The sequence below is a fragment of the Canis aureus genome, chromosome 20 (assembly GCF_053574225.1).
Source record: "Canis aureus isolate CA01 chromosome 20, VMU_Caureus_v.1.0, whole genome shotgun sequence".
In the NCBI taxonomy this organism is placed as follows: Eukaryota; Metazoa; Chordata; class Mammalia; order Carnivora; family Canidae; genus Canis; species Canis aureus.
Window position 1 is genome coordinate 59,693,935 of NC_135630.1, and position 24,658 is coordinate 59,718,592.

General features: G+C 46.9%; 1 protein-coding gene and 1 long non-coding RNA gene across 6 annotated transcripts in view; one reads left to right on the forward strand and one right to left on the reverse strand.

Moving 5' to 3' along the window:
- The window catches only part of CACNB4 (calcium voltage-gated channel auxiliary subunit beta 4), a 222,293-nt gene that overhangs the window by 9,739 nt on the left and 187,896 nt on the right, over positions 1 to 24,658 (reverse strand). For all 5 annotated transcript variants that reach the window (XM_077861730.1, XM_077861731.1, XM_077861733.1 and 2 more), the window contains 3 exons: positions 17,540 to 17,649; positions 11,992 to 12,143; positions 10,121 to 10,216 (listed from right to left, as the gene is read on the reverse strand). In XM_077861730.1, the coding sequence (XP_077717856.1) occupies positions 10,121 to 10,216; positions 11,992 to 12,143; positions 17,540 to 17,649 (358 nt within the window). The remainder of the gene's footprint in view (positions 1 to 10,120; positions 10,217 to 11,991; positions 12,144 to 17,539; positions 17,650 to 24,658) is intronic.
- On the forward strand, positions 19,199 to 24,523 carry LOC144291865 (uncharacterized). Its single transcript, XR_013359430.1, has 3 exons — positions 19,199 to 19,446; positions 20,312 to 20,426; positions 23,475 to 24,523. It is a non-coding gene; the product is annotated as an uncharacterized LOC144291865 (long non-coding RNA).

The following is a 24,658-nucleotide window of genomic DNA, read 5'->3' on the forward strand; positions in this document are numbered from 1 at the left end:
TGTGTCACTGCCGTGGGGCTGGGAACGCGGACAGGACTCACCCAAGACAGAGGTTCCCAGAAGAGTCAGAGGCCCGCGGCGCTCCCACACAGGAAGGCCACCCCAGCGCAGTGGCCCTCACCGCCGCCTCCTCTCCCTGCCACCCGCGGCTCCCACGAGCTCAGTTTGCAGAAATAAGAACCTTCCACCGCTGAGTCAGACAGGGTCCCTGGTGGCGGGGAGCGCCGGGTCCCGCTGGGCGACCGCGGGGTGCTGGGCCAGCTGCCCGCGCTCATCAGCGTGAGGCCTCCCTGGAGCAGAGGCCACCACGGAAACCGCCTCTGCCCCGACGTTCGCCGTCTGAATGTTGGCCCGTTGGTCTCTGCCGACCACCCTGACGAGAGTCGGTGAGGCAGCTGGAAAGCCGGTGACGGATGTTCGGCGGCGGGAAGTTTAGCCACGAGCCAGAGCGTCGGGTATTTGAGAAGAGTCCGCCGAGCCGGCCCGTGCAGGGAGCTTCCCGGTGCCTGGAGGCTCAGCCGGTGGCCTCTGCCTCTCGATCCGAGCTGCGGTCTTGATCTGAGTCCTGAGACGGAGCCGGGCCTGGAGCCTGCGTCAGACTCTCTCCCCCTCTGCCCCTCCCCCACTCAGAAAACCACTTTTCCTCTTATTAGGAGATGTTAGACGTTTCCTGGCATGACTTCTGTATTGATAAAATACCCACTCAGCACGTGCTTTGCGCTAGGCATTGTCAGCATAGTGACAACGGATCCGGACATCGTCCCCACGCTCAAGGAACTCCCTCCTAGTGGCAGAGACTAGTATTCAAACCCTTAACCCTCCGAGTCATGCTGGGATTTAACTCAGAACAATAAGGAGACTGAGCCCGGGAACGTTCCGAGCTGCAGCCTCCAAGTTCTGAATTTAGAAGGACGCCCAGAGACGTAGGTGAAAGTCAAACGTAGGAGGGAGGGGAAATTTCGAGCAAGTCAAAGAGTTCTATCCGTAGAGGGAAGAGAATAAAGCAGAGAGAAGAACCCACGGCAGTGAGAGACCCACGAGGCCCGTGAGGCAGCGGGACGACGGCCGGCCCTACGGCGCCTGTCAGTGCGCATCCTTACGGGCAACGCACGGGGACTCCTGCCTCCTGCAACCCCGAGCCCCCAGCCCCCCGCTAATCAGCAGTCACAAGGGTCGGCCCTGAGACCTGCCTGGTGTCCCCGATGGCAATGTTCTCGCAGCACTAACCCGGCAGGAGCGCACGGGGCCGCCCCACGTTCTCGACGACGCGTAGCCCCAGAATCCCGTCGGCGGCCTTCCATAAGGGCCCAAGTCAAGGAGCCTCCGGGGACACCTGGACTGAGGGTCGGGACCGCACAGTCAGGACCCCTACGCCCAGAGGGGGAAAGAGCAGGGCCCCTGCCCCCACTAACGAGTATTTTTCTCTGAAGGTTTTTGTCCCGTTGGCCGTTCCACGTGCTGCACGGTCGCGCTGCACACGCTCAAACACACACCTGATTAGAAGGGACTTTAATAAAGTGCCCTCTTTGCCGATGGATAGGGTTTGTATCTATCAGCTCAGGGCGGTTTGCTCAAGCCTCGATCATTTCTAGGAAACGATGCTTTTGCACCTGCGAAAAGGACAGCTACGTGACGGGAGATGACTTGAAGCTGCTTTTCCGCTCTCAGAAGCACAGAGGAAAGCAAATTTCAGCTTCTGGATGAAAACCGACACATGCGGCTTATTTTCGACTAAGAAGATTTTCACAGCCCGTGTGCCTGCGACAATTTTTCTTTTCAATGGTGTAGGAAATAACACAGCTGATTAGGCCAGAGCGTTGGAATGTGAGTATAAGGGCAAAGATTTTTTTTTTTTTTTTGAAAAAATTATACGTGACATTCAAAGGGAAGCAGCCCCGTGCATTATGCGAACCAGCTTTGCCAGGTTTTCAAGACCGTAAAGGTTCAAGGCTAATTAGCTCCTTACCGTGTGGGACTTGAGGCCTGTGGCCTGGCTACGGGTGGAGGGACGGTCACAGGGAAGAGGGGACACGCTCCTCGCCCCCGGGGCCGTGGTGCCTGCCAGACACCGGGCGACCGAGGCTGCCAGCAAGCTCTGCCCCGGCCAACGCCTCTGACATCGTGCCATGGGACATTTTCTTTAGCGGAAGTGGACGGAGATGTCGTGGCTGCGGAAGGCAGTGCCTCCCGAGCAGAGGTGAAACCAATCCTCGCAAAACCAGGCACCGCACGTCCCTTTTTGGGTTAAGCTCGTGGGGACGAATAAAATCCTAACACCTTATAACAGGAGGAGAGAAACCCAGGCCTCGGGCTCACGCCGCGGCTCAGAGCACCAGACGCCAGGGACGGGGGGAGGCACAGGCCGGCGAGGAATCTGATGGGAAGGAAGACGATCTGCAGTGTCTTGTAGGAAAATCTTCAGGACTTAACAGTCCGTCTGGCTGCCCACTTACAGAGCCGCGCACTTTCCCAGGGAACCCGGCCGACCCGCTATCCTGATCTGCCCGGCACTCAGTATTGGGGCGTTTGGGATGATCCGTGACTGACTCTGGAAAGTGCAGGGAGCCGTGCAACAGCTGGTCACCCTAATTTTTACAGAAGATAGACCACAGGGGGCTCAGCGGCTGAGCGTCCGCCTTGGGCCCAGGGCGTGACCCCGGGGTCCCGGGATCGAGTCCCACTTCGGGCTCCCTGCGTGGAGCCTGCTTCTCCCTCTGCCTGTGTCTGTCTGTCTCTCTCTGTGTCTCTCATAAATAAATAAATAAAATTTAAAAAAAGAAGAGAAGATAGACCACTTTTCAGTTCCTACATTGAGAACTGGAGCAGGTTCCATTCATGTCTTTTACATTCTTTTGGGAGGGGAGATGCTGAGACCGAGTGGCCAGGTCCTTCCTTACGTCTATAAAACCCATCTGTTCCAGCGCAGAGGGCTGGGCCTCATTAAACCTCACCCATAATCGGCGGCGTGTTTTATCTGGGATGTTGCTATTGAACATTTCTTAATAAAAAGTTTATAAAACTTAGAAATTAATTTTGCAATTTAATTCTTACTCTTTTTTTAAAAGTTGGTACATTATTGAACACTAGCAAGGCATGAGATTAAACACGTATAAAGTCTCCCACGGGAGGAGCGTCGCTTCGCGTGTATTCATTGTGCGTGGATAAAACCTCAGGCCGGGCATGTCTCCTATTTATAAAAGGAAAGAAGGGATAATAGGGATGAGTACATTTTTATTTCTTTGCGACTAGAACACAGAGATCCTAAATCTGCCGCCGTTAAAAAGAACAACGGCAGACGCTACTCGGCCAAACCAAAGGGCCGCGTGGCCAATGTGTAACGGGACCATCAAGTAGCCAAATGCTGCCTCTTTCACATTGCAAAACGCATTCTTGTGACTATTAAGGCTTTTGAAGTCCTGAGCACTTAACTCACTGATCACCTAGTGATGGGAAACTGGACACTAAATTAAAAGAATCTTGAAAGATTTAGGGGGGCTTGTAGGGAAAAAGAGAGCGTCCCAGTGTTGCGGGGCCCCGGCAAGCTCATCTTAGGCGCAGTTTGAACCTCAATAAGCTGAATGGGAAAGACAGTCGGAACCTGTGCCGCTCTGCTGCTCCCTCTGCCTGGGTCTCTGCCTCCCTCTCTCTCTCTGTGTGTGTCTCAGGAATAAATAAATGAAATCTCAAAAGCAGAAGAGGTGTCCATGGCAGGGTAAAGCTGGCCATGGATTCCCTGACGCCCCCCCTCCCCCGGGGACGAGGGTCTGCGGCCCCGCCTTGAGTCTGGGCACGGCGGACCCCTGGCCGGCGGACTGCTGCAGAGGTGAGGCCGCACGTTGTCTGGGCCAGTGCCCCAGCTTCGGGGGGGTCCACGGCCCCAGGAGCTGCCACCTGAGAAGCCTGACATCCGGGTTCGGGGCCCGGGGGGCCGGCCCCACCCCGCCCGGCCCGGAGCCCCCTGCACCTGCCGACGAGCGCCCAGCACGCCTAGCCTGGAGCCAGTGTCTGGGGACGACCGCCGGGCCGTGGGGGGCCTGCCCTCCCCCGGGGTCACTGTGCGGCCGACCCCGAGGCACTCCCCCTGCCCTGGGCTCTGGCCGTGGAGCCCCGGCCTCTCCGCAGGGCGGCCACACCTGGGGGCTGCCCCCCACGACCTCACTCTGGAAAAGCCGGCGCCCTCTCTGGGCCTCAGGCCCCTCATGCGAACAACGAGGAGGTGGGACTGACTCAGGGGTTCCCCAGAGGGAGCCATGCCCCCCCCCCCCCCCGGCCGCCGCGCAGCCTCGCAGCCCAGCTGTGCCTGCAGGGCACGGTCTCGAGTGCTCGGCTGTCGCGCTCTTCCCCCCGCACCTGCCCGTGGCCCACGGCCCACGGCCCACGGCCCACGGTGACGGCTTGTGGAGGACGCGGCCGCGAGGCAGCGCTGCTGTGCACCTGCCGCCCGTCTGCCCGCAACCCCCGGGCCGGGTCCACCCTGCTGCCACCGACGGGCTGGCTTTTCCGGGGCCGCCTGAGACCTGGCGTCCTGAGCGCCGCGGCCTTTACCTTCCTGGCGAAGCGCGGCCGCTGCCACCTGCCGACTCTCCGGCCGCAGCTGCGGTGGCCCATTGAGCGCGGTGCGCGTCCTCCCAAAGCAACTAAAGTGACACAGTGGGCACCAGTCTTTCAATGACAGTTATAATCATGGTCTTAAAACAACCAGGGCCAAAGGCAGACACATTTTTAGATGACCACCAGTTTTTACGATCCAAAGGTTTTTTTTTTTTTTTTTACCTGCGCCAACGCAGAGTGTAAAATTCCCTCCAGCATTACAGATGCTAGTCCAACAACATCCAGTGAATATGTCTAATAACGGAAACAGGGCTCAGAAAACGTCAAATACAAAGTAAGCTTAATTATCCCGGCTGCTTGTATAATACGCCAGGTTCGCTGATCCGTCACGTAAAACAAGAATTTGCAGCTGAGCTGTGATGATAGAGCGAGGCTGTCTTCCCAGCGCACGCATGAGGCCGTTTGGGATCCCGGACGTTCGGAGAACTCCTAAGGCACCCTCAGTGTTCTCTGCATGTCGGGATGCATGTGTATTTTCTCGGCTCCAGCTATTGCAGAGGTGATGTGTCGTATTATACACACAACTACTCGACTGTCGACCGTCTCAGCAGCTAAAATACGTCCATTTTAATAGGACACAAGTGTTTCTCTAACGATTATTAGGAATAAATGTTAATAAACCCGCTCTTACAAAAAGAGCAAATTAAAATGAGCAAGTTTAATTCACCTAAAATGTTATCTTTCAAGAAATCGCTTACTAAGACGTCTGAAAACATCATTCACCACAACATTTGTCTGTATTAACCTAAACTAGTGGTTCTCAACCAGGAGTGGTTCCCCCCCCGCCCCCCCCAGGGACATCTGTCAATGTCCGGAGACATTTTTGGTTGTCCCAATTTGGAAGCTGTTACTGGCCAGGGATGCAGCTAAACATCCTGCGAGGTCCACAGGACAGGCTCCCATCACGAAGGGTTATGCAACTGAGAATGTCAGTAATGCTGAGGATTCGGAGAAATCCTAATCGAAACCGATCTTTGAATCTATCTTTTGATTCATAAAGTGAGACCCGTAAGACTATCTATGATCTACCAAATTGTTTGCTAACAGTCGACTTAGCCAACTGTAGTCTCTTTTCGAAACACTGAAGCACAATTGGCACATAATATTGTATCAGTCTCAGGTGCAAGATCTACGCATTGCAGAGCGCCCGCCGCACACGTAGTTACCACCTGTCACCATAGAAAGTTATTACAAATTATTTTTTTTGAATTTTTTTAAAAGATTTTATTTATTTATTCATGAAAGACAGAGAGAGGGTCGCAGAGGCACAGGCAGAGGGAGAAGCAGGCTCCATGCAGGGAGCCCGACGTGGGATTCGATCCCGGGACTCCAGGATCACAACCTGGGTTGAAGGTAGGAACTCAACCACAGAGCCACCCAGGGATTCCCAAGTTATTACAAATTATTGACTACAGTCCCCAGGCGGTACTTTTTGTCCCCGTGAATTATTTATTTATGACTGTAAGTCTCTACCTCTTAACCCCCTTCACCGATCTCATCCACCCCCTCCTGCCGCCCCTCTGGCAACCATCAGTTTGTTCTCGATGTTAGACTCTGCTTAGACTACGCAGGCCGCGAAGGCAGGAACATGCCTTTGAATCCCCAGCACCCAGCAAGGTAGCAGGCTCGACGCTTAGAGAGTGTTTGTTGAACGTAGTTTAGTTCCCGTAGGTGAGCCACACAGAATTGAGACGACTGAGTATTTTGAGTCTGTCTGACTCAACCCTACGGTGACCCGGATGCCGCGTCCTCAGGCATGCCCACGGATCATTCCACACAAGTATCTGAGCTCAATGACGTTCTGAAACAACGAGGATGTCACTCAACCTGATATATTTTCTGCTTCTTTTCATCCCCTCCTCTTCCTTGGGCTCCACAGCCTTCATGGTTTCGCCAACATCTGTCCCCTGATCACTTCCCAAATCTAGATAGAATCAGTCTCACGGTTGAGAAGGGTCGTAGGCACCTTAGCCTTCAGCCTTCACCAGGGGAGATTCCTCTTACAACTCACATCTGTTCCTAGAGTCCACTCCACCCGTCCCGCCTCCAAATGAGTGCAGTGAGACCCCAGGAGCTCAGGAGCTCGCTGCTGAGAAAGCCAGCCCATTCTTTCCGGCATTTGCATTCGGGTAGACTCCTGAAATGCCTCCTCCTGGTCAATGCCTCTGCTCACTCTACTCTGTCCAATAAAATTAAACAGGCTTAACTACTTTCCAGTCCCCCCAGATCTGCTCCTAAAACTTCCTCAGATCTTGCAGCCACCTCAGGGACCTCCCAGGACCAGGCCACGTGCACAGTGTAGATCCCTCTACATCTGCGAAGACAGACATGCCCAATGAATTTTGAGGTATTAATCTGTATTTTTCCTCTTGTATCTTTACCCTTTTCTTTTCTTCCACTCTAGCAGGTGGCAGGGTCTGGGTTTTCTCGTCTGGAGGGTGGGAGGGTGGCAGTGATGGGTGCTGTGGCAGCAAATTGCCAGCTCTCCCGTTTCCCTTCCTGGGTTTTGTTTCCCAAAAAGCCTAATTCGGTTGAAGAGATTTTGCTAACTGACTCAGGAAACAAAAGAAGGGGGTGAGGGATGCTTTTAGATTCAACAAAAGCAAACAGGAAGTTCCATTAATAGCAACAGGACTGGAAAAGAGGGAGACATGTCCTCTCCCGGGCCTCTCTTGCCAATCCCAGAGAGTAGGGACTTCCAGGTCTCCTTCCTTACCAAGGGTCTCCGCTCCACATGAGGTCTGAAGCAGCAGGACACCCACCCTTAAGGACCACAGGGACTTAGCCAATGGTTGCCTGCACTGGAATTCTCCCTCTAAACTCCCTCGATTTCCCCACCCACTGCCTCTTACCACTGGAGGCCTTTGTTCTATACTGGAGATGCCTCTTGCACAGCGACGTTGGGGGCCAGAGACACAGCCGCCCCTCATAGCTGGGTGGAGGTGGAGTGGCGCAGTGAACAGAGGTTTGTTGGAGTCAGACAGATCTAGGGTTGAATCTTGGGGCCCATTTACTAACTGTTACCTCCAACGAGTTTCCCAGTCGGGGATTTAGCTTTCCCTTCCAGAAAGTACAGATGATGTCATCAACTAGGGTGGTCATAGAGGCCTATGCTCTGATACCCTGGAAAACCTGCCGTGATGAGTGTGGTCAGCAGACAGCCTTGGGCGTGGGGTGGGAGTTGGGAGACTGTGGCACCTTCCAGAACGACCACAACATTCAAGCCAACGCCATGCTCTCCACAGGCTGCTCCTAGCCAGTGCCTAAGCACAGCATGGGAATTAGAGCCTGAACATTTCTGCCCCACGTGGGACCAACGTGCCAGAAGGCTATGTCTCAGTCTGAGCTCCTCCCATCCGTTTCTCCTTCTTTCCTCCTTTCCTTTCATGAGATCAGATTTATGTCTGGTCTTGTTGGAAGGTTCTCCTGGCCTGTTCTGTCCTCTTTCTCTTTTATTTTTTATTTTTTATTTTTTTTTATTTTTTATTTTTTATTTTTTATTTTTTATTTTTTATTTTTTATTTTTTATTTTATTTATTTATTTATTTATTTATTTATTTATTGTCCTCTTTCTCTTTCAGTCTTCCATGGGCATTTTCTCCAGTAATTCCATTTAGGAGTCTGCTCCCCGGAAGACCCAAACTGACCTGACACAGCTGTCTTTTTCTTACTTATTCTTTTTTTTTTTTTTTTTTTTTTTTATGATAGTCACACAGAGAGAGAGAGAGAGAGAGAGAGAGGCAGAGACATAGGCAGAGGGAGAAGCAGGCTCCATGCACCGGGAGCCTGATGTGGGATTCGATCCTGGGTCTCGAGGATCGCGCCCTGGGCCAAAGGCAGGCGCTAAACCGCTGCGCCACCCAGGGATCCCCACAGCTGTCTTTGTAAGGCTGTCCTATTCATTGGAATCAACAGCACAGTCCTAGCTTTTGGTAGGACTCGGTAAAGGTCAACTCCCTTTAGCTTGTAAGGATTATAGAGTCAGGGGCGGGGTAATATATACACAGGGCTTTAAGTACACATTCCATTCTGTGAGTGGACTTCATTCGCAGGCAGTGTGAAGTCCAACTTCTTAACATAGCACTCCGGACTCCAACCTACCCACGGTATCGGCGAGCAGGTAACCAGCTCTGTGCACAGGTGGGTGGGACAGTGAGGACAGGAAACTGGCTTTGGAGCCAGGTAGACCTAATCTAATCCTACTTTGCTGTGTGACCTTAGGAAAATCATTTAACTTCTTTTCCTTCAGTTGCCTCAGCTACCAAATGGGGCTAATACTGCCTACCTTACTAGGTAGCAGTGGCGGATAGAGAGCATCTATGCACAGCATCTAGCACAACGTCTGGCCTATCTAATAAGCATCCAATAAAAGGAGGCATCATACTCCTATTGCCTTTCATTCATTCACTTATTCAATAAATATTTACTGCAGGCCTACCGTAATAAAGGACTGAGATATTGCGGTGAACCAGACAGGAACAGATCCTTACAGAGCCCGATCAGCACAATGCAAAGCACCTCTGATAACTGTAATACAAACACCTAGATGGTGCTTATTATGCGCCAGGCCCCGTCCTAAGAGCTTCACCACATATTCACTTAGTGAATCTCTACAGCAACCCGGTGAGGCAGGTACTTGTACAAGATCACAAAACCAGGGTGGATCTGAACACAGGCAATCTGGCTCCCGAGTCCATACTTTTAACAGCTGTGTTGCATCGTCTCTCGCAACATCTGAATTAGATTTTATGCTTCCCCAGAGCATAAATGATCCTTAAACAAGTATATATTTAAAAATCTAGTAAATCAGATCAGTAGGAAAGGCAGAGAACTCATTTAGAGAGACACAGGCACAGTAGTGGTAAATCAACCGAGCGGTAGTCACCCATCATCAGCCACGGGTGACCCAGGGGGGAGCAGTGATCTACCCCCACCCCCCGGAATCCCTGCCATTTTCTTGGCTTTCAACTCAGCAGCCATTTTCTGGCAATGGAACTAGGGCCAAAGTTGCTGTGAGATGATTTTTCATCTTAACCCTGACCTCTTCATCTGCTCCGACCACAGGGTCTTCTAGTTCCCATAAATTCTCAACCTCCAAGGTCATATCTTTTCTGCCTACTGGAACATTCCGGCAGAAAAAAAAATAAAGGAAAGTCAAATCAGTATGGTTTATTTGTTTTTCTCTTTTCATAAAAATGTCCACATGACTGGATTAAGTAGTCTGCTGAGTGTTTGCGAAGTAATCCAGGAGCAGGAAAGGACACGGGACACTGGACACTAGGTTCCTTTCTTAGTACACAGCAGACACCATCCAGTTCTGGATGCCTGTGTGTAGCCAACATGCCAGCAGCAGTCTGTCTGAAAAAACCCTTTATGTTTATGACAACATATCATTCAACATCACTCTAGAACAAAAATGACAATGGTTATATGAAAACGAAAAACAAAAACCATGCCACCTTCTCCTGTCTTGGCAAGAATGACTAAGACAAAAAATAATGGTACTTACTGGGGGACATTGTGCAAGTTTATCAGCTGCCACTAGTTGAACATTTAAGTGTTTACTTTGGGACTTTCCTCTGGATTTAATTAACCGCTGTAAAACCTGGTAGAAGAAGGTATGAATCAATGAGTTAAAAGAAAAATGAATAAACCAAGACCTTTTTTATAGCCTGATTAGCCCTGAGTATTAATAGAGAGGAAATACAATATGGAAAATCATATATGCAAACTCTGTAATGACATCACCCCCTACACTGGCTCTCACAGTGGCTTTGATATACGTTCATTCTATTCTCGCTCGGGGTGAGGTCCTGATGGGATCTCAAGCTCCCGCCCTAGATTTTACCCAGAGATTTCAAAGAGAGCTCTGCAAAAGTGGAGGAACTCATCTGTACCAGGTCATTCATGTCCAAATTCAGCTAAGGAATATTTTAGTTCACTAACACAATATCAGATAAATATTAGTCATTTATGTATCTGGTCCTTTTGGTCACTGGTCATTATGGAGGTGTTCCAGTTTACATCAATAAGATGATTTCATGATAGGAATCTAGGCAAGACATTTGCACTGGCCTATTGCTAACATAACCCAGTGACTGGCTGTGTCATTTGGGTCCTGCTATAACTGCATTTGCCATATGCTCCCTTCTCCTTTCCATTTTCTTTAGCTGAAACAGGGCTCTCGCTCCCAGACAGTACTAGTCAGTGGGGCTCTAAAATGCCTCTGCACACATGTCCACAGGAGCCCCCGTTCCTACACTTAATTTTTTTTTTCGTTCCTACACTTAATGACCCCGTGTGGCGGGGGCAGCAGACAAAAGAGGTTGAAATCTATTCTGCTGCAACGAAGGGTCCTCGAATCCCCTTCAGTTCTGGGCCAAAGAGACCTCCAGGTAGTCAAGGCCATTTCAATCCATTCTATCGGTTCCCAAAAGATCCTGATTTGCCCAAGATTCTCAGGTCCATCCTGTGCAGAACCAGTGCCTGCAGGGATGGAAGGCTGAGGGGCTGGGGAAGGAAACAGCTTCTTTAGACATTCTCCATCTGTGAGAGGTGACTACAGCTCTGGCTGGAAGCTGAATTGGCATTTTAGTGCTAAATTGCACTCTTGGAGGCATTAAAAATAAACTAATTATTAAGGTAGTACCTCCCTAGGATATCTGTTTCATATTAACTTTTTAGAATATCATCACTTCTTAAAAATGAAAGAACACCCAAATCAAAAGAGACCAATTTGAGGCTGTCTCGCTTTTATTTTTATCTACCTTTGTGGCATAAAGATACATTGAAGACATTCCATTATGTCTAATCACAGAATACCCTACTCCCTGGAGAACCCAACCTGAGCACATGAATATAGGTATCTTTAACTTTTCTTTTTTTTTTTTATTTTTTTTTTAGGTATCTTTAACTTTTCTATAAGAGATTTTATACAATGATGTTTGACTTTATATATGGCAAATGTATATACCTTTCCTGAACTACGTACTCTCTCAACCGAGGTCAGAATATAGGTGCTACAGGCACCAACATCACCCAAGAAATTTACTAAGATAGAACCAAAAGTCTCTGAAAAGCCGTACCTTACTTTTCCTCACCTTTCTTAATTTTTTGTTTCTATTATATTCGTGTATAACTGCTCAGAGGGGGGAACCACACAAGAGAATGACCTTCTTCAAAACAATGGCTATTCTTTATTTGCTATCTCAGAATTTCAGACTGTGGGAATTAAAAACTGCCCATGAGAAAGGGTCTCAGTAAGATATTCTCATTACCTACTAACAAAACAAACAAACAAACAAACAAAAAAAGCACATAGCAAAGAATATTTCAAAAGAAATGAGCTTCTAATCCTTAAGGCAGAAATGATCTAATTACCTTTGGAGATGAGACTTTTACATGAACAATAATCGGCGCTAAAGAAGTCTTGATAAGTTGTGCTGGGTGATTGATGGTGTCTGCATCAAGAACAACCAGTTGTAAAGATCTTGCCAACTCAAAGATTCTTTCAATTTCACTTTGTACTTCCGCTGAAAGGAGAAATAATGAACAGGACATGGTTATTTTTATTAATTCTTATATTTGAAAACATAGTATCCCTTTTAGCTGTCTATATCGCAAAACAGAACATTTTGAATTTCATTCTTCTATTAAGGCCTTTTCTAAAGAGAGGGAGAGATGTGTTGAGTTTTGCATTAAACCAAAACATTGGTGAAAAAAAGAGACGGCTCTCCTAACTCACTTCTTACACTTGCCCTGAAATTTACCTATTTGTATAGCTATGTTGTTTATGGTTGCTGCTTTGTGCTAAAGAACTTTTACTTTAGCTATAAAAGCTGAAACCATATTTAGTAAAGACCTGAAATAACATGTGCAGAGCAACATCACATGGAAAGCAAATTATACTGAAATATTTCAATCAACAATTTATATATTAATATTTTGTTAATGTTTTTAAAATCCCACAATTTATGTTTTGACTGACATGTACATTTTTGTATCCAAGGTTAAATGTCTGGGTCTACTCTTATAACTAACATTTTGCTATGTCTTAATTGAAGTATTAGAGTTAGTACACGTGGTCTAAGGCATAATCTCCAGTATTAAAAAAACAAAACAAAAACAAAATTAAGGCCAAGTATATTATAAGTGCTGAAATGCCTTGAGAATGAAAATCTATTCAACTGGCTGTAACAGCCAAGTGACCCAAATCTCTGTGTGAAACTGGTCAAATAAAAAAAAAAAAAAATCTAGTTATTTTCCATGTCTGAAGCAATCCAGTTATTTTTAAAACAAAGCAGATTATGAAAAAAAAAACCCACATAATTTGGCTTTCTAAGATGTAAAAAACTTTTTCATATATATTTTATGAATCATCTGATTTATTGGGTCATGTCCAGAGATGATCTTATTTTGCTTTTCACTCACTTTTATTTTTGGCCTGTGTATTATAGGTGTGACCTAGCAATGTTGTAATCGCGTTTAAATTACAGAGTAGACAAAGTTACCTAATATGAGTTGCTTCAAAGATGGCCTCGGAAAGAGGTGATGTTGCTCGAAATATGCTCGTTGGAAAGGGTTTCTACCAGAATGCCATGATTCGTTTTGCTGATCCAGTATGTATTCGAGTTCATGTCACCCACCAAAAAGCTGTCCCTTCCATAACCCAACACAATGACAGGATGCGCCAGATCATGAATGCTCAAGACTGTTATGTAATTCTATTTTCTGGGGCTTTGCATAAGGGCATTAAACTCTTCCCACAAAATCACTGATGTTTAATGCATGATTTATATTAGAAGCATGAATTTAGAGAGTCAACATAGCTATCGTTTTTCATATTATCCAATCCCCATGGTCTGAAAGATTTCATATTGCTCTGAAATGTGACTCGACCCCAAGACATCTGTCCTAAAGAATTTGGACGATTAGGCTCATTTGCAAAACTCTTAAGTCACATACTACATTTGTTAGTAATAATAACATACCTGTCCCTTTTTTCTCACATGTCAAAACAGTTAAAAAAAAAAGGGGAGGGGGGGAGAGAGATTTTTCTTATGCAGGAAGTTCAGAAAATAAAGTGTATTTGTATTGTAGTAGATTTCAGCCTCAGGCTGTTGGGGTAGGATCTCCATTGGTTGTTGCCAGTAAATTGCCACTGGTTAAGGTACCTCCCGGCCAGGACAGTTGTAGAACAAGTCTGCATTGCTTTAAGTTTCCAATCTGAATATAAATGTCTTCTGAAGTAGCAAAAAGGTAGTGAGGCAAACTGGACTGCTCTGGAACAAAGAACCCTTGAGGCACACTGTATAAATAACACAGAAATACCTGGCCTTATTTATTCTGCATCAGCAATGAGGTAAATGTGGTTTTTGACCCGTGCAGAGGGCAAGCACATGCCCTGCCAGGACTCTTAGGCAATGGGCAATCTGGCTCGGGTGGGAGGTGCTCGGGCAAGAAGGCCGGGAGGCTGCCGAGGCCGCACTACAGAGTGGCCCGTATTTGGATCATGATTCAGTACGTAAACTGTATGTCTGAAAAAGAGAACGGTGTGTATCCCTACACAGCTCGTTTTCTTAAAGAAAAACTTTAGGCAAGCCCAGTAATCTTGACTTCCCATGCTGATTCTCAGAAGGTTCCAAAGGAAGCTTCATCATGATCTTACCCCAGACTAATGGGGCCCTGAGAAGTCGGGGACTATGGTGCTGCAAGACGTCAGTGAACACTTGTCTAACGTGACCATGACCCTCTAGACCCACCTCTCTCCAGCATCTCTGTCCCCTGTGATCTTTCTTATATCCAAATGCTTAATTAATCTATGCCAATGGCTCCTTTGGGTTCAGAGCAACTTTTCCCAAAGTGAGTACCCTCGAACACTAATCCCTTAAGATATCCTAAGGGGAAAAAGAGATTTTTTTTTTTTTTTTTGCAAAATATATATTGCAGGCTTTAATAATTTCTTTTGGAATTTCAAACACGCATTACTCTTCGTATCTTAGTGGCTCTCAGAAGCCTTGCAGTAAAGAAACTGTCAACTGTTGAATCCAAATTTCCAAATTTGACTTTGGAAAACTTTTGGATATTATCAATTATATCAATTATATCGATTATATCAATTATATAGCAAGGTGTACTTTGAGCCCTAACACACTGGCCTCAACCTACTTTTCCAGTCTTTTCCCCTGTTGCTCTCCAAACCATGCCACCCACCCCCCTTTCTAAGTGTGCTCTGCACAAAGTGCTTGTTTATCAATCATGTAATGATTTTTACATGCTGATGCCTTTGCACATTCTTGTGTGCTTTGAAGAATCAGCTCAAATATAACTTCTCCGAAGTCTTCTCCGACACCTCTTACTCCCTCTTCTTCTTTCTTTATATCCCTAGCCCTTTGCTCATAATTCCATTATCAGACAGCACTGTAACCATCTGCCCTTTCCTTCCGGTGGCTTATGGGTAAGATATTTTTTCTTAGTTATGTTTGTACTTCCTAAGTCCGGCATACCGTGTGTGGCACACAGTAGTGAACATGTGATGAGGGAATGCACAAATGTACATTAACAGGCAGGCAAATGGACATAATGGGCTCACGTAGTGGTTATGTTAATAGATTGCCATTAAATTAATTCTAATGACTGTAGGTATATGAATTTGCAAAGCAAAGGGAAAAAACCAGTGAACCGACATCTGTCTTGTTTTGTCCTCAATATTTACACTAACTCTACTCCACTGACTCAAACAGGTGCCTGGATTATACAGAATGACTTCCAAGGATATCCATGAGACCTTGGCCAGCCAAGGTAGATGGTTCGAGGCAGGCAACCTGGCGTATGTGTTTAAGTGCTTCTCAGCCTCTCATTATACATCAGAGGGAGGAGTAATTAAAAGTTGTGGAGTGAGAAGGAGAGTGGAAGACAGGAGAACAGACAGCGGATGCTTGTTTAAGAAATCTTCAACCTCACTTGGCACTCTTGGCTCCCACAGCCTTTACCTTTGGTCACCTAAGCTGATGCATCATCATTAACTCTTCCATTGTTTTTTTTTTTAATTAATTAATCATCTATTTATTTTTTAACTCTTCCATTGTTACTTCGTCAAGGTCAAAGTACTGTGTCTCTAAGAGTGTTCCACTCTGTATGTGAAGGATCTAAATACTGAACTAAGGAAGGAGCTGCTGAGGTCCAGGGTCTTGCTCTCACCGGGACCGACAACTATTCCATTTGGTATGTTTAACATTCTTTCATAAAGCAGCCACCCAACAAACATCTATTGAACAATTACCATGTGCCAACCCCATGCCAGGAATGTAGAGATGACACTTCGTAGCTTCCTTCTAATCTCTACACTTCTTGGCTCAGGGTCAAGACTCAGCCTTCAACAAATTCTTGAGCGGATGCCTGGGCATGCAAGCTCTCTTGGAATTTTTTTGTCTTCTATCATCATCTCAGTCGCTTAAGGGGTCATCCCTCTCTTTCCCACCCTGCCCGTGAGGAAGAGGGGAGGAAAACAAGCGGCCCTCAGAATATGAATGCACAAGAGACTCCTAGAAAGTTACAAGGAGGGGACCACGCCACGCCTGGCGATCACCGAAACCACCAACAGGCTTTCGAGAGGAACGCCGTGATTCCCCAGCAGCGTGGACTTGTTTCTGGGGATGGTGATTCCGTCTTCCACAGTCCTGTTCGTACGTGGCTTTGTGTGGCTAGCTCCACGTTGAGTCAGGGACAGGCGGGGCTCGAGGGAGAGACAGGCGGGGGCTACGTTTCCAGGCTCACAGAAATCCCAGATGTGGAAAAGGCGGAGGTGCACAAAACCAGAGAAGAGGGAATATAATGAAACTGGGGAGTCTACCTCATTTGTCTTAAACGTCAGGGACGAGGTATCTCTACACAGCAGCTACCGCTGGACTACGGAAAATTACCAGACTTCAAAGAAAAAGTAAACATGGTGCCCTCGAGGGTAGAGACGTCAAGAAGATTAAGTTCCCCGGTCAGCTCTCAACTGTGAAAGCCTTTTTGTGGCAACCCATTCGGGACCCCCGTCGCTCTAGAGCTTTCTTTCCTTTCTGTTCTCACCTGCCCTTAATAAACTTTCACTCTGGGGCGCCTGGGGGGCTCAGTTAGTCAAGGGTCTGCTTTTGGCTCAGGTCATGATCCTGGGGTCCTGGGATCGAGCCCCACGTTGGGCTTCCCGCTCAGCGGGGAGCCTGCTTCTCCCTCTCCCCTGCTCATGCTCTCTCTCTCTCTCTCAAATAAATAAAACCTTAAACAACAAAAAAACCCTTTCACTTCACTTCACCCTTTTGTGTCTGCAAGACTCACTCTTCTACTCCTGAGACGAGAACCCTCCAATCCCATAACACTATGGGATTTTCCCCTTCTCGATCATGGTGGCTTTCGGGATGCTTTCTGACTGTGCTCCAGGAAAGATGCATTTAAGCTCCCTGCATGTTATTAATGCTCGTTGCTGTTTCCACCGGAGGCTGAGGCTATTCTGAGTCCCACTAGCTCACGGCAGAAGCAGCCCTAAGACACCATTATCTAGCTTTCTTCCAAAGATCTGGGAAGGTTGAACATCTCATTTCTTTTCGTGTCAGCTGTGACTCAGGCATGACGGAGATCATCAGCCTCACCGAGAAGCTTGGGCAGAGTGGAGATGCGTGGCTCCCCGTGGTTAGGCAGTAGGAGCCCAGGGGAGCCCATGAGGATTCCTCCCACCAGACTAACTCACTGACTAGAGCTGAGCGAGGAGGCTCTGGCTGCTGTAGGACTACGTTCCCTTCTTTTCCATGGATAGCATGCTCTTCAGTCAATCGGCACTTCCCCATTCAGAATGGGGAGCAAACTGGAAAAGACATTCATAAACGCAACGCGTGTCATCCCGCTCTGAAAGCACAGCTTGGAGAAGGACCACATTGAAACATCTTACCTAAGCTGGACCGAGTGTTCGAACGTTCAATTATTGCTCTCTTGCTGGGATTATTTAGGACAGACCTCTTAGCAAGAGAAATGTCAGCTGTCACTCTTGTTATTGATATCCTATGAATAGGAACACAGAACAGAACAAGCCAGTAAACAATGTTATGGGGCTCTCAAGTGATTCATAACCACAGCACTTAATAACCACTTTACATACTGCAGCGCAGCCACAGAATAACAAACACGGGCCGCGAGTATTTCCAACAGGCTTTGGCTAGTAGCAAAATACAAGCCAGGTAGCTTGGAGGAAGGTTTTGGCTATTTAACCAAAACCCAAACCCAAACCAACCTATTGTTAAAAACGCAGCTCTTCCCCCACTATTACCTACTTTGCCAAAATTCTCTTTTTAATAATGCGCACCATACCAGGAGGGAATCAAAACGTTAGGAATAAACCATGCCCTTTCTGGGAAGCAGCAATACAATTTCCCTACAATTCACAGTTGATTTGCTCTAGAACCAGACCTTCAAGAACTACCAACGCTCTGTGTTACCCACGCATAACAATGCTGCTGGCCAAAGGGGAAAGCCCTCTTCATTTTCATCACCAACACTCGACCGGCTGGTAGCGATGCTGCATTCCTGGTGCTCAACAGTTCATTCATGATACAAGAAGCATTTCTCTACAAACCCAGAGGAATGCTTCATTTCTAAGAAGGTGGAAAATACGATTTCTCTTCTTCATGCACAGGATTCTTCATATTTGCTTAAGGCTCTGGATGCATGAAGTGGGAAGCCATAAGACTACAGTTGAGGGCAAGGTGAGGATCGTGCAAGCCTTGTACACGTTTCCTGCGGTTACGCAAGAGAAGAATAAAGCAAAGACACCACAAATGAACAGAGAGAGGAGTCTATTTCCATATGACTCATCAAATAAGAATCTCTGGAATTTACAGTTTTAAAATTCTTTAAGCTGGGATTGATCAGCTTCGGATTATGATCTACCTGTCGAATGCAAAGAATGCCTCTCTAAGCCGATTACTGCCATCATGGACCTTCTTACATTCTTATTTTCAGAGTTTGGAGAGTTCTGGGAAGGAGACAAAAGAATGGTGCTCCTTCCCTTCATGCTCAGTGCACTCGAGCTCCTTCATCTGTATATTCCTTTGGGGGCTGGGGCCGGGAGGAGGTAGAGATAATTGAGCCCCATGTCCTCTCACACCTGTTTGGCATACTCCCAGCCCCTCCTGTGGCTCCTGGCCTGACTTCAGTGACCCAAAGCCTTGAGGAAAATGTAAAATACTCCTTTTTGCAAGTGACTGGAAATTGCTTCTTTAAAGCAACAGGCTGTACTAAAGTTCTGAGGCCATTTTAATGCAAAGCACCTTCTTGTGTCATTGTATTTATAAGCTGTAGATGGTAAGTTTTAAATTTTTACATTTTTTAGAATTTTTAAGCACTATTAAGTTCTTCGAGGCATCTTCAAATTGCCTTCTGCCGAAACTAAGGGTTTTGTGAACTATCTCCAGGCCACTGAGACCACTGAGTGGCGGCTGAGCTTCCGTCCATGCCAGGCAAGCGCCTCTGCCATTTCTGTTTTCTACACTGGGGCTTTGTAGACGATTTCATTGTAAAAAGCTGCTCCACTGCTAAAAAGCTTTGGAAAGCATTGCTCAAGTACAACTTCTTCATTTTACCAAGAAAACTGAGACACAGAGAGGAAGTTCCACGTGATTAGTTAGAGGCTAAGGACGCCTGCAACACAGGCTCCCGAGCACCAGGCCGGGCCTTAGTCACCTGACAGTGCTCTTCTCTGGCAGCCCTGAGCCCCAGGGGCCAGCCAAGTGGTCGAGCGCAGACCCGTGTGACCTTGGCCACCACGTGCAGAGAGGCGTCAGGATTTCAATGAGGTTAAAGGCAAGTGAACCCCACCTCTCAGTCCCATTACCTAGTTGGCCTTTGCAACTTGAGGTAGGAGACCTCATAGGCAGTCCTGTGCTCCCAGCTCCCTTTACTTACAGGATAGGGTTTGCTTGTTTATTTTTGTGTTTCTGTTTGTTTGTTGTCTTAAGATGGAGCTGCTGGTTAGAAACAGTCAAGTTCCAGAGCAATTCAAATCTATGACTAGAGACAATTGGGTTAATTGAGGAACAGAATTTGACTTTCTAGAATAAGGACTTTTGGAGGGCCTAAAAAGTCTATTCTGCATAAGGGAGATCAAATTTTCTAGGTCTATACAAGCCAGATAGTGACCCTTTGTTCTTAAAATTTGAAAGGTTTACCAACAGATGCATTCTCTTATTTTTTAGTGGATTTTAAAAATGTTTACAAAGCCTTTTTCATTTTTTTTGATAAATTGATTTTTTATTGGTGTTCAATTTACCAACATACAGAATAACACCCAGTGCTCATCCCGTCAAGTGCCCCCCTCAGTGCCCGTCACCCATTCATCCCCACCCCCCCGCCCTCCTCCCCTTCCACCACCCCTAGTTCGTTTCCCAGAGTTAGGAGTACCAAGCCTTTTTCAAACACACATAGAGTTTTACGAGCTTTTACAAGTCTTACAAAAAAGCAACAAACAAAACAATAACACACACGCACAGAAAAAAAAAACAAAAAAACTGCTTCATATATTCCACAAACAGGAAAAGGTCCAGGCAATACGGCGTTCTTCTTCTTATTTGTCAACAAAATACCAGCACATTTGTTAATATAAGTCATTTCTTAAACATCTCTTTTTTTAGAAATGATTGATTGATTGATTGATTTTAATTGATTTTAGAGATGGGGCAGGCAGGGAGAGGGAAATCCCCATGGAGCGTGGAGTCCCTCGTGGGCTCAGTCCCAGGACCCTGACGGAGATCACAACCTAGCAGAAAACAAGAGTCGGCCTCTTGGTAAGTATTATTATAAGTTATTTCTTACTAACAGCACACACGTATGCACGAAAGAGCTCAGGACAAGACAGGCACAGCCCCAGAAACTCTTCGATAAGACAAAGCAGAAGTTTCTATTTTCCGTACAGAGATGCTACTGTTATCAAAATCAGACACCAGATCCAAACTTTTTTTTTTTTAAGGCTTCCCAACAATATAATTGAAGTTTATATACTTCTTTTTTGGTTTATATACTTTACAAATACTCTTCATATACTATATGATATTTTTATACTATATTATATATAAATCAATATATATTTATATTTTATAATATACTATTTTATAGTATATTATATGATATATAATATACTATATTATATTTTTTTATTATTATTTTCTTACTTAAAACAATGCCCTTTCGACTTCTTTGCTTGCTTTACTCACTGCCTCCAGTGTCTTTCAGTATTTCCATGCGTCTTATTCGATATGTCTTAAAAGTTCCCTATGAGACTCTTCTGTGACAGTGTCAGGGATTATTGTCTCATAGATAAACACGAACAGGAGTTTAATTCCTCGGCAAATTGCGTATAGTAGCAAATGTCACTGAAAACTAGCAAAAATTGTTCTCTAAATCTAGCAAATCTGAATCCCAACTGTTCTTTATTTCTGTTTTGGAATTCATCATAATTGCTGCAATCTATGACGACCTGTGAGTATTAGTTTTCTAGGAAAAGATACTATTTTTAGTTGTAACCCATACATTCAAAAACAATTAGTATTTCCATGTTGGTTCAGAACAGCTCTAAGGTCCTTCTGTACTCTCTCCTTGCTACATCTAACATGCAATGCTATTAGTGCGTTCATTAAAAAAAAAAAAAAAAAAAAAAAAAAGCCTTCATAGAGAAGACAATTTTAAAGGCCAGAACAGTAAGTACGCTGTCAAGAGAATTGGGATGGAGGGCATACGTAGATCTGAGCATTCTCCATGGATCCTGCTCCTGCAGGTTGTGTGACCCTGGACAAGTCAGGTCATCTTTTGGGCATCAGTATCCTAATCAATGAGATGGCAATGGCGGCTTTGCTAAACTATCTCATGGGCCTGTCGGTAGAGACCAACAAGGTAATTACTCCTCGTGCTCTATGTTGATGGGCACAAGCAGAGCGTATGTAAGTCAACTACTGGAGGTTTTCACCACTGGAGGAGACAGTTTCTTTATATCCTATGCTCAAAACTTAGTCTACCATGAACTCTCCCACTCCCAGAGTCCATGAAATTCATATATACTTTGAGGTAAGAGAATCAGCTCAGACACGTAATCAAAAGCTGCTCATTTAAATATTGGTGTTTGGCATTCGAGTGTTCAATTGCTTCTCTCTAGTGTTTGACCGCCGATGAGTCTGCACGTAGGGAGAGAACGGTAGAAGGTGATAAGAGAGTGATACCGATTTTGAAACAGAAGGTACCGTGTTGTCCTTTGCCATTTGTTGACTGCGGTTACAGGTTGTTTTCGTCCCACCGTCTTGGCCGCTGGGTGATAGCGTCAAGGGTGCCCATTGCTGTTCGTTAATAAAAACTACCTCCCTGAGTCTCCTGAGTTGTACTGCCGGCCTCTTTTCTTCAAATTCTTTCTCGAACCCCTTTTCTCCTTTGAGTGGCCTTCGGCCAATAACTTCAGCTTTAGATCTCTTCTATACAGGCGACAAGAAGTTCATTTAGGATTTTTGGCCGTGATCACGTTGGTTACAAAGTGTCGCATAACCGCCGTAGAGCCGATCTGATCTAGTTGTGAAAATGCATGACACCAACTTCACTGGAGTTGGAAATGATGAACATAGGTCAACACATGGCAGTTGGTTTAACTGCCTGCTGTTGAGGCCGTGAACGGGACATTCAACCAGCTGAACCAGCTGCTGGGCAGGCTCCCCTAATTTATGACGTGTGCGTAGGAACTGCCACCATGCATGGATGCCCACGTGCACAAGGGTCCTCCAGGAACTAGTTGGTTTTTATATGCTTTTTATTTTTCTTACCTGTATTATAGTCCTACAGTAGCAGTCACAGCAATAAAATTGTGTAATAAGTAGCTCTCAACTGACTCAAATAATTTGAGGTATTTAAAAAAGGCAAGTATAGGACTTTGTAATACTCAAGCTGCTGGACTTGAAATCCAGTTTGTTGAGTTATTTTCTAACCATTTCTAACCAGGATCTGAAAAAACAAGGCTGAAGAAAGTTTCTTAGCCAATGGATCCCTTTTTTTTTTTTGCTCTTTCTGAAAAATAGCAAAATAGCGAGACTCTTCCTTGACTCCTTTGTCTAACCTTCTGCCTTCATAGCCAATTAGACGCTGAGTAGGTTTCCACCAGACCATTCTGTTTGTGCCGCGTCACGGTGCTGAAGCCTTCTGCGTAGCTGTTCTCTTGGCTGGTTTCATTTCAAGACTATTTGTTGTTTCCTCTCCCTTTATTAATTGGTAAAACATAATGCAGCAGACTGTCACAGCTCAAAATGTAAGGCTATTCCCCACACAGCAGATGTGTCGGAGTCAGTGTGAAGCTCCGAGCGCGCTGCTTCTCCCTTATCAGAGTCTCTACAGATTCTCAGCTAACGGCTCCATTCCTGGCTTTTCCGCCGCCCTGGCCTCTCGTTATTTGAAAGCAAGTCCACTCTGCTACTCCGGCCTTTCCTGTCTATCTTTTCCCAACTCTGCCATAAATCAGGTCTCTGCAGACCTCATCTCTTTCTCCAACTACTGCATTCGCCGCTGTTCGAATCTTCCTCCCATCCCTGCGTCTCCCGCTGGGCCATCGGACCATATGGAGCACCTGGCACTGACCCTTTAAATCTATTTCTACTAACACCATCTTCAACAGCGTGTGTAAATGCTTGACGCAGCAGGTTCACCAGACTCGAAACGGATCTCTGCCGTTACAATCAAATTCGCTTCCTCTTCCCAGGCCTGAAAATTGAGGAAGAGCCTCAGATGCTTCATTCTTGAAAGGCATAATTAAGCCACTCACTTTCTCTTTGTTAAATTTTAATAGTTCCCTCCTTTTTCCCCCGTAGGCCCTACCTGTCAGACTGCTGCAAACACTGTCGTGTACAAAGGTGCTACATGGTGACGGACTCAACGTGACACAGGCGGGCTGCGCGACGGGGTGGGATCTGCTCAGCCTGGGGCTGAGACGCGGTGGCCCGACGGCTCAGGGCCTCTTGAGGCGAGGACGGCCCGGGTTACAACCGCGTGACTCTCAGCACAGCGACCCAGAGGGCGAGCCGCGCAGGCTCGCCGCGTCCCTGCCGCCGAGGGCCGCCCGAAGCTCAGGCTGCGGCCCGGTCGGCGGCGGCCAGGCCGAACTGCTGTCACGGTCAAGACTCGGAGCTCAGCCATCCTTTGCGGCGCTCCTTGCAGAGCGAGCTGGCCCGGAGCAAGCATCCTCCAGCGGAGCAGCTGGCCCGGTGCACGGCTGCTCCAGACCACGGCCAAGGACCTGCACTCGCCCTCCAACTGCGTGCTCAGGGCTTCGCGTCTGTTTTCCTGGGAACGACTTCGTTCTCCACCTTCCAGAGCAGGGACACGAGGAGCAGGACACAGCCACGGCCCTCTCACGAGCCCCTGGACGCACAGGCGGCCACGCGTCCATCAGAACCTCCGTCCGCCCTGCTGGGCCCAGGTGCATTCCCGCCTGCTGCGCCGTGGCCTGGCCACATCATGTCCCGCCCAGGCGGCCGTGGGCATCCGCGGCTCACCCCGGGGCGCCCACGAGCGTGCCACACGCTTCCGGACCGCCTCCCCGGCCCACGTCGGCCGCCTCACACTGTTCCGAGAGCAAGAGTGGCCCGCGCCGGTCGGAGCCCTTACCCGTCCGTGTACTCGGGCACCTAACGGCACGGACGCATTCGGGATGCTTGAACTAAAATCTCAATTATTGGAACCAAAATCTCAGTTTCTTTGTATTTGGTCCCAGAAGCTAATGAATATTGTAAACCCAGTCACCTAGAAGCTTTTCTTTTGACAAACACATACAGCTTCTACTTAAAGCATTATTAGGTTTGCTCTTTTCCTTAAAATGCCGTAATTAAAAAAAATCTTTCCGAAGCTATTTTGAAAAACATCTGGCAAGTTGGGTGCGTGTACTCATACTTCTCGTTTTCTGCATTTCTAGTAAGCCTTCAGTGTTTGCAGTGTGGCTATTTTCAAAAGGAGTGCATTTTGCACCAAAGGAGCTTAGAAGTGAGTCAATATGGAC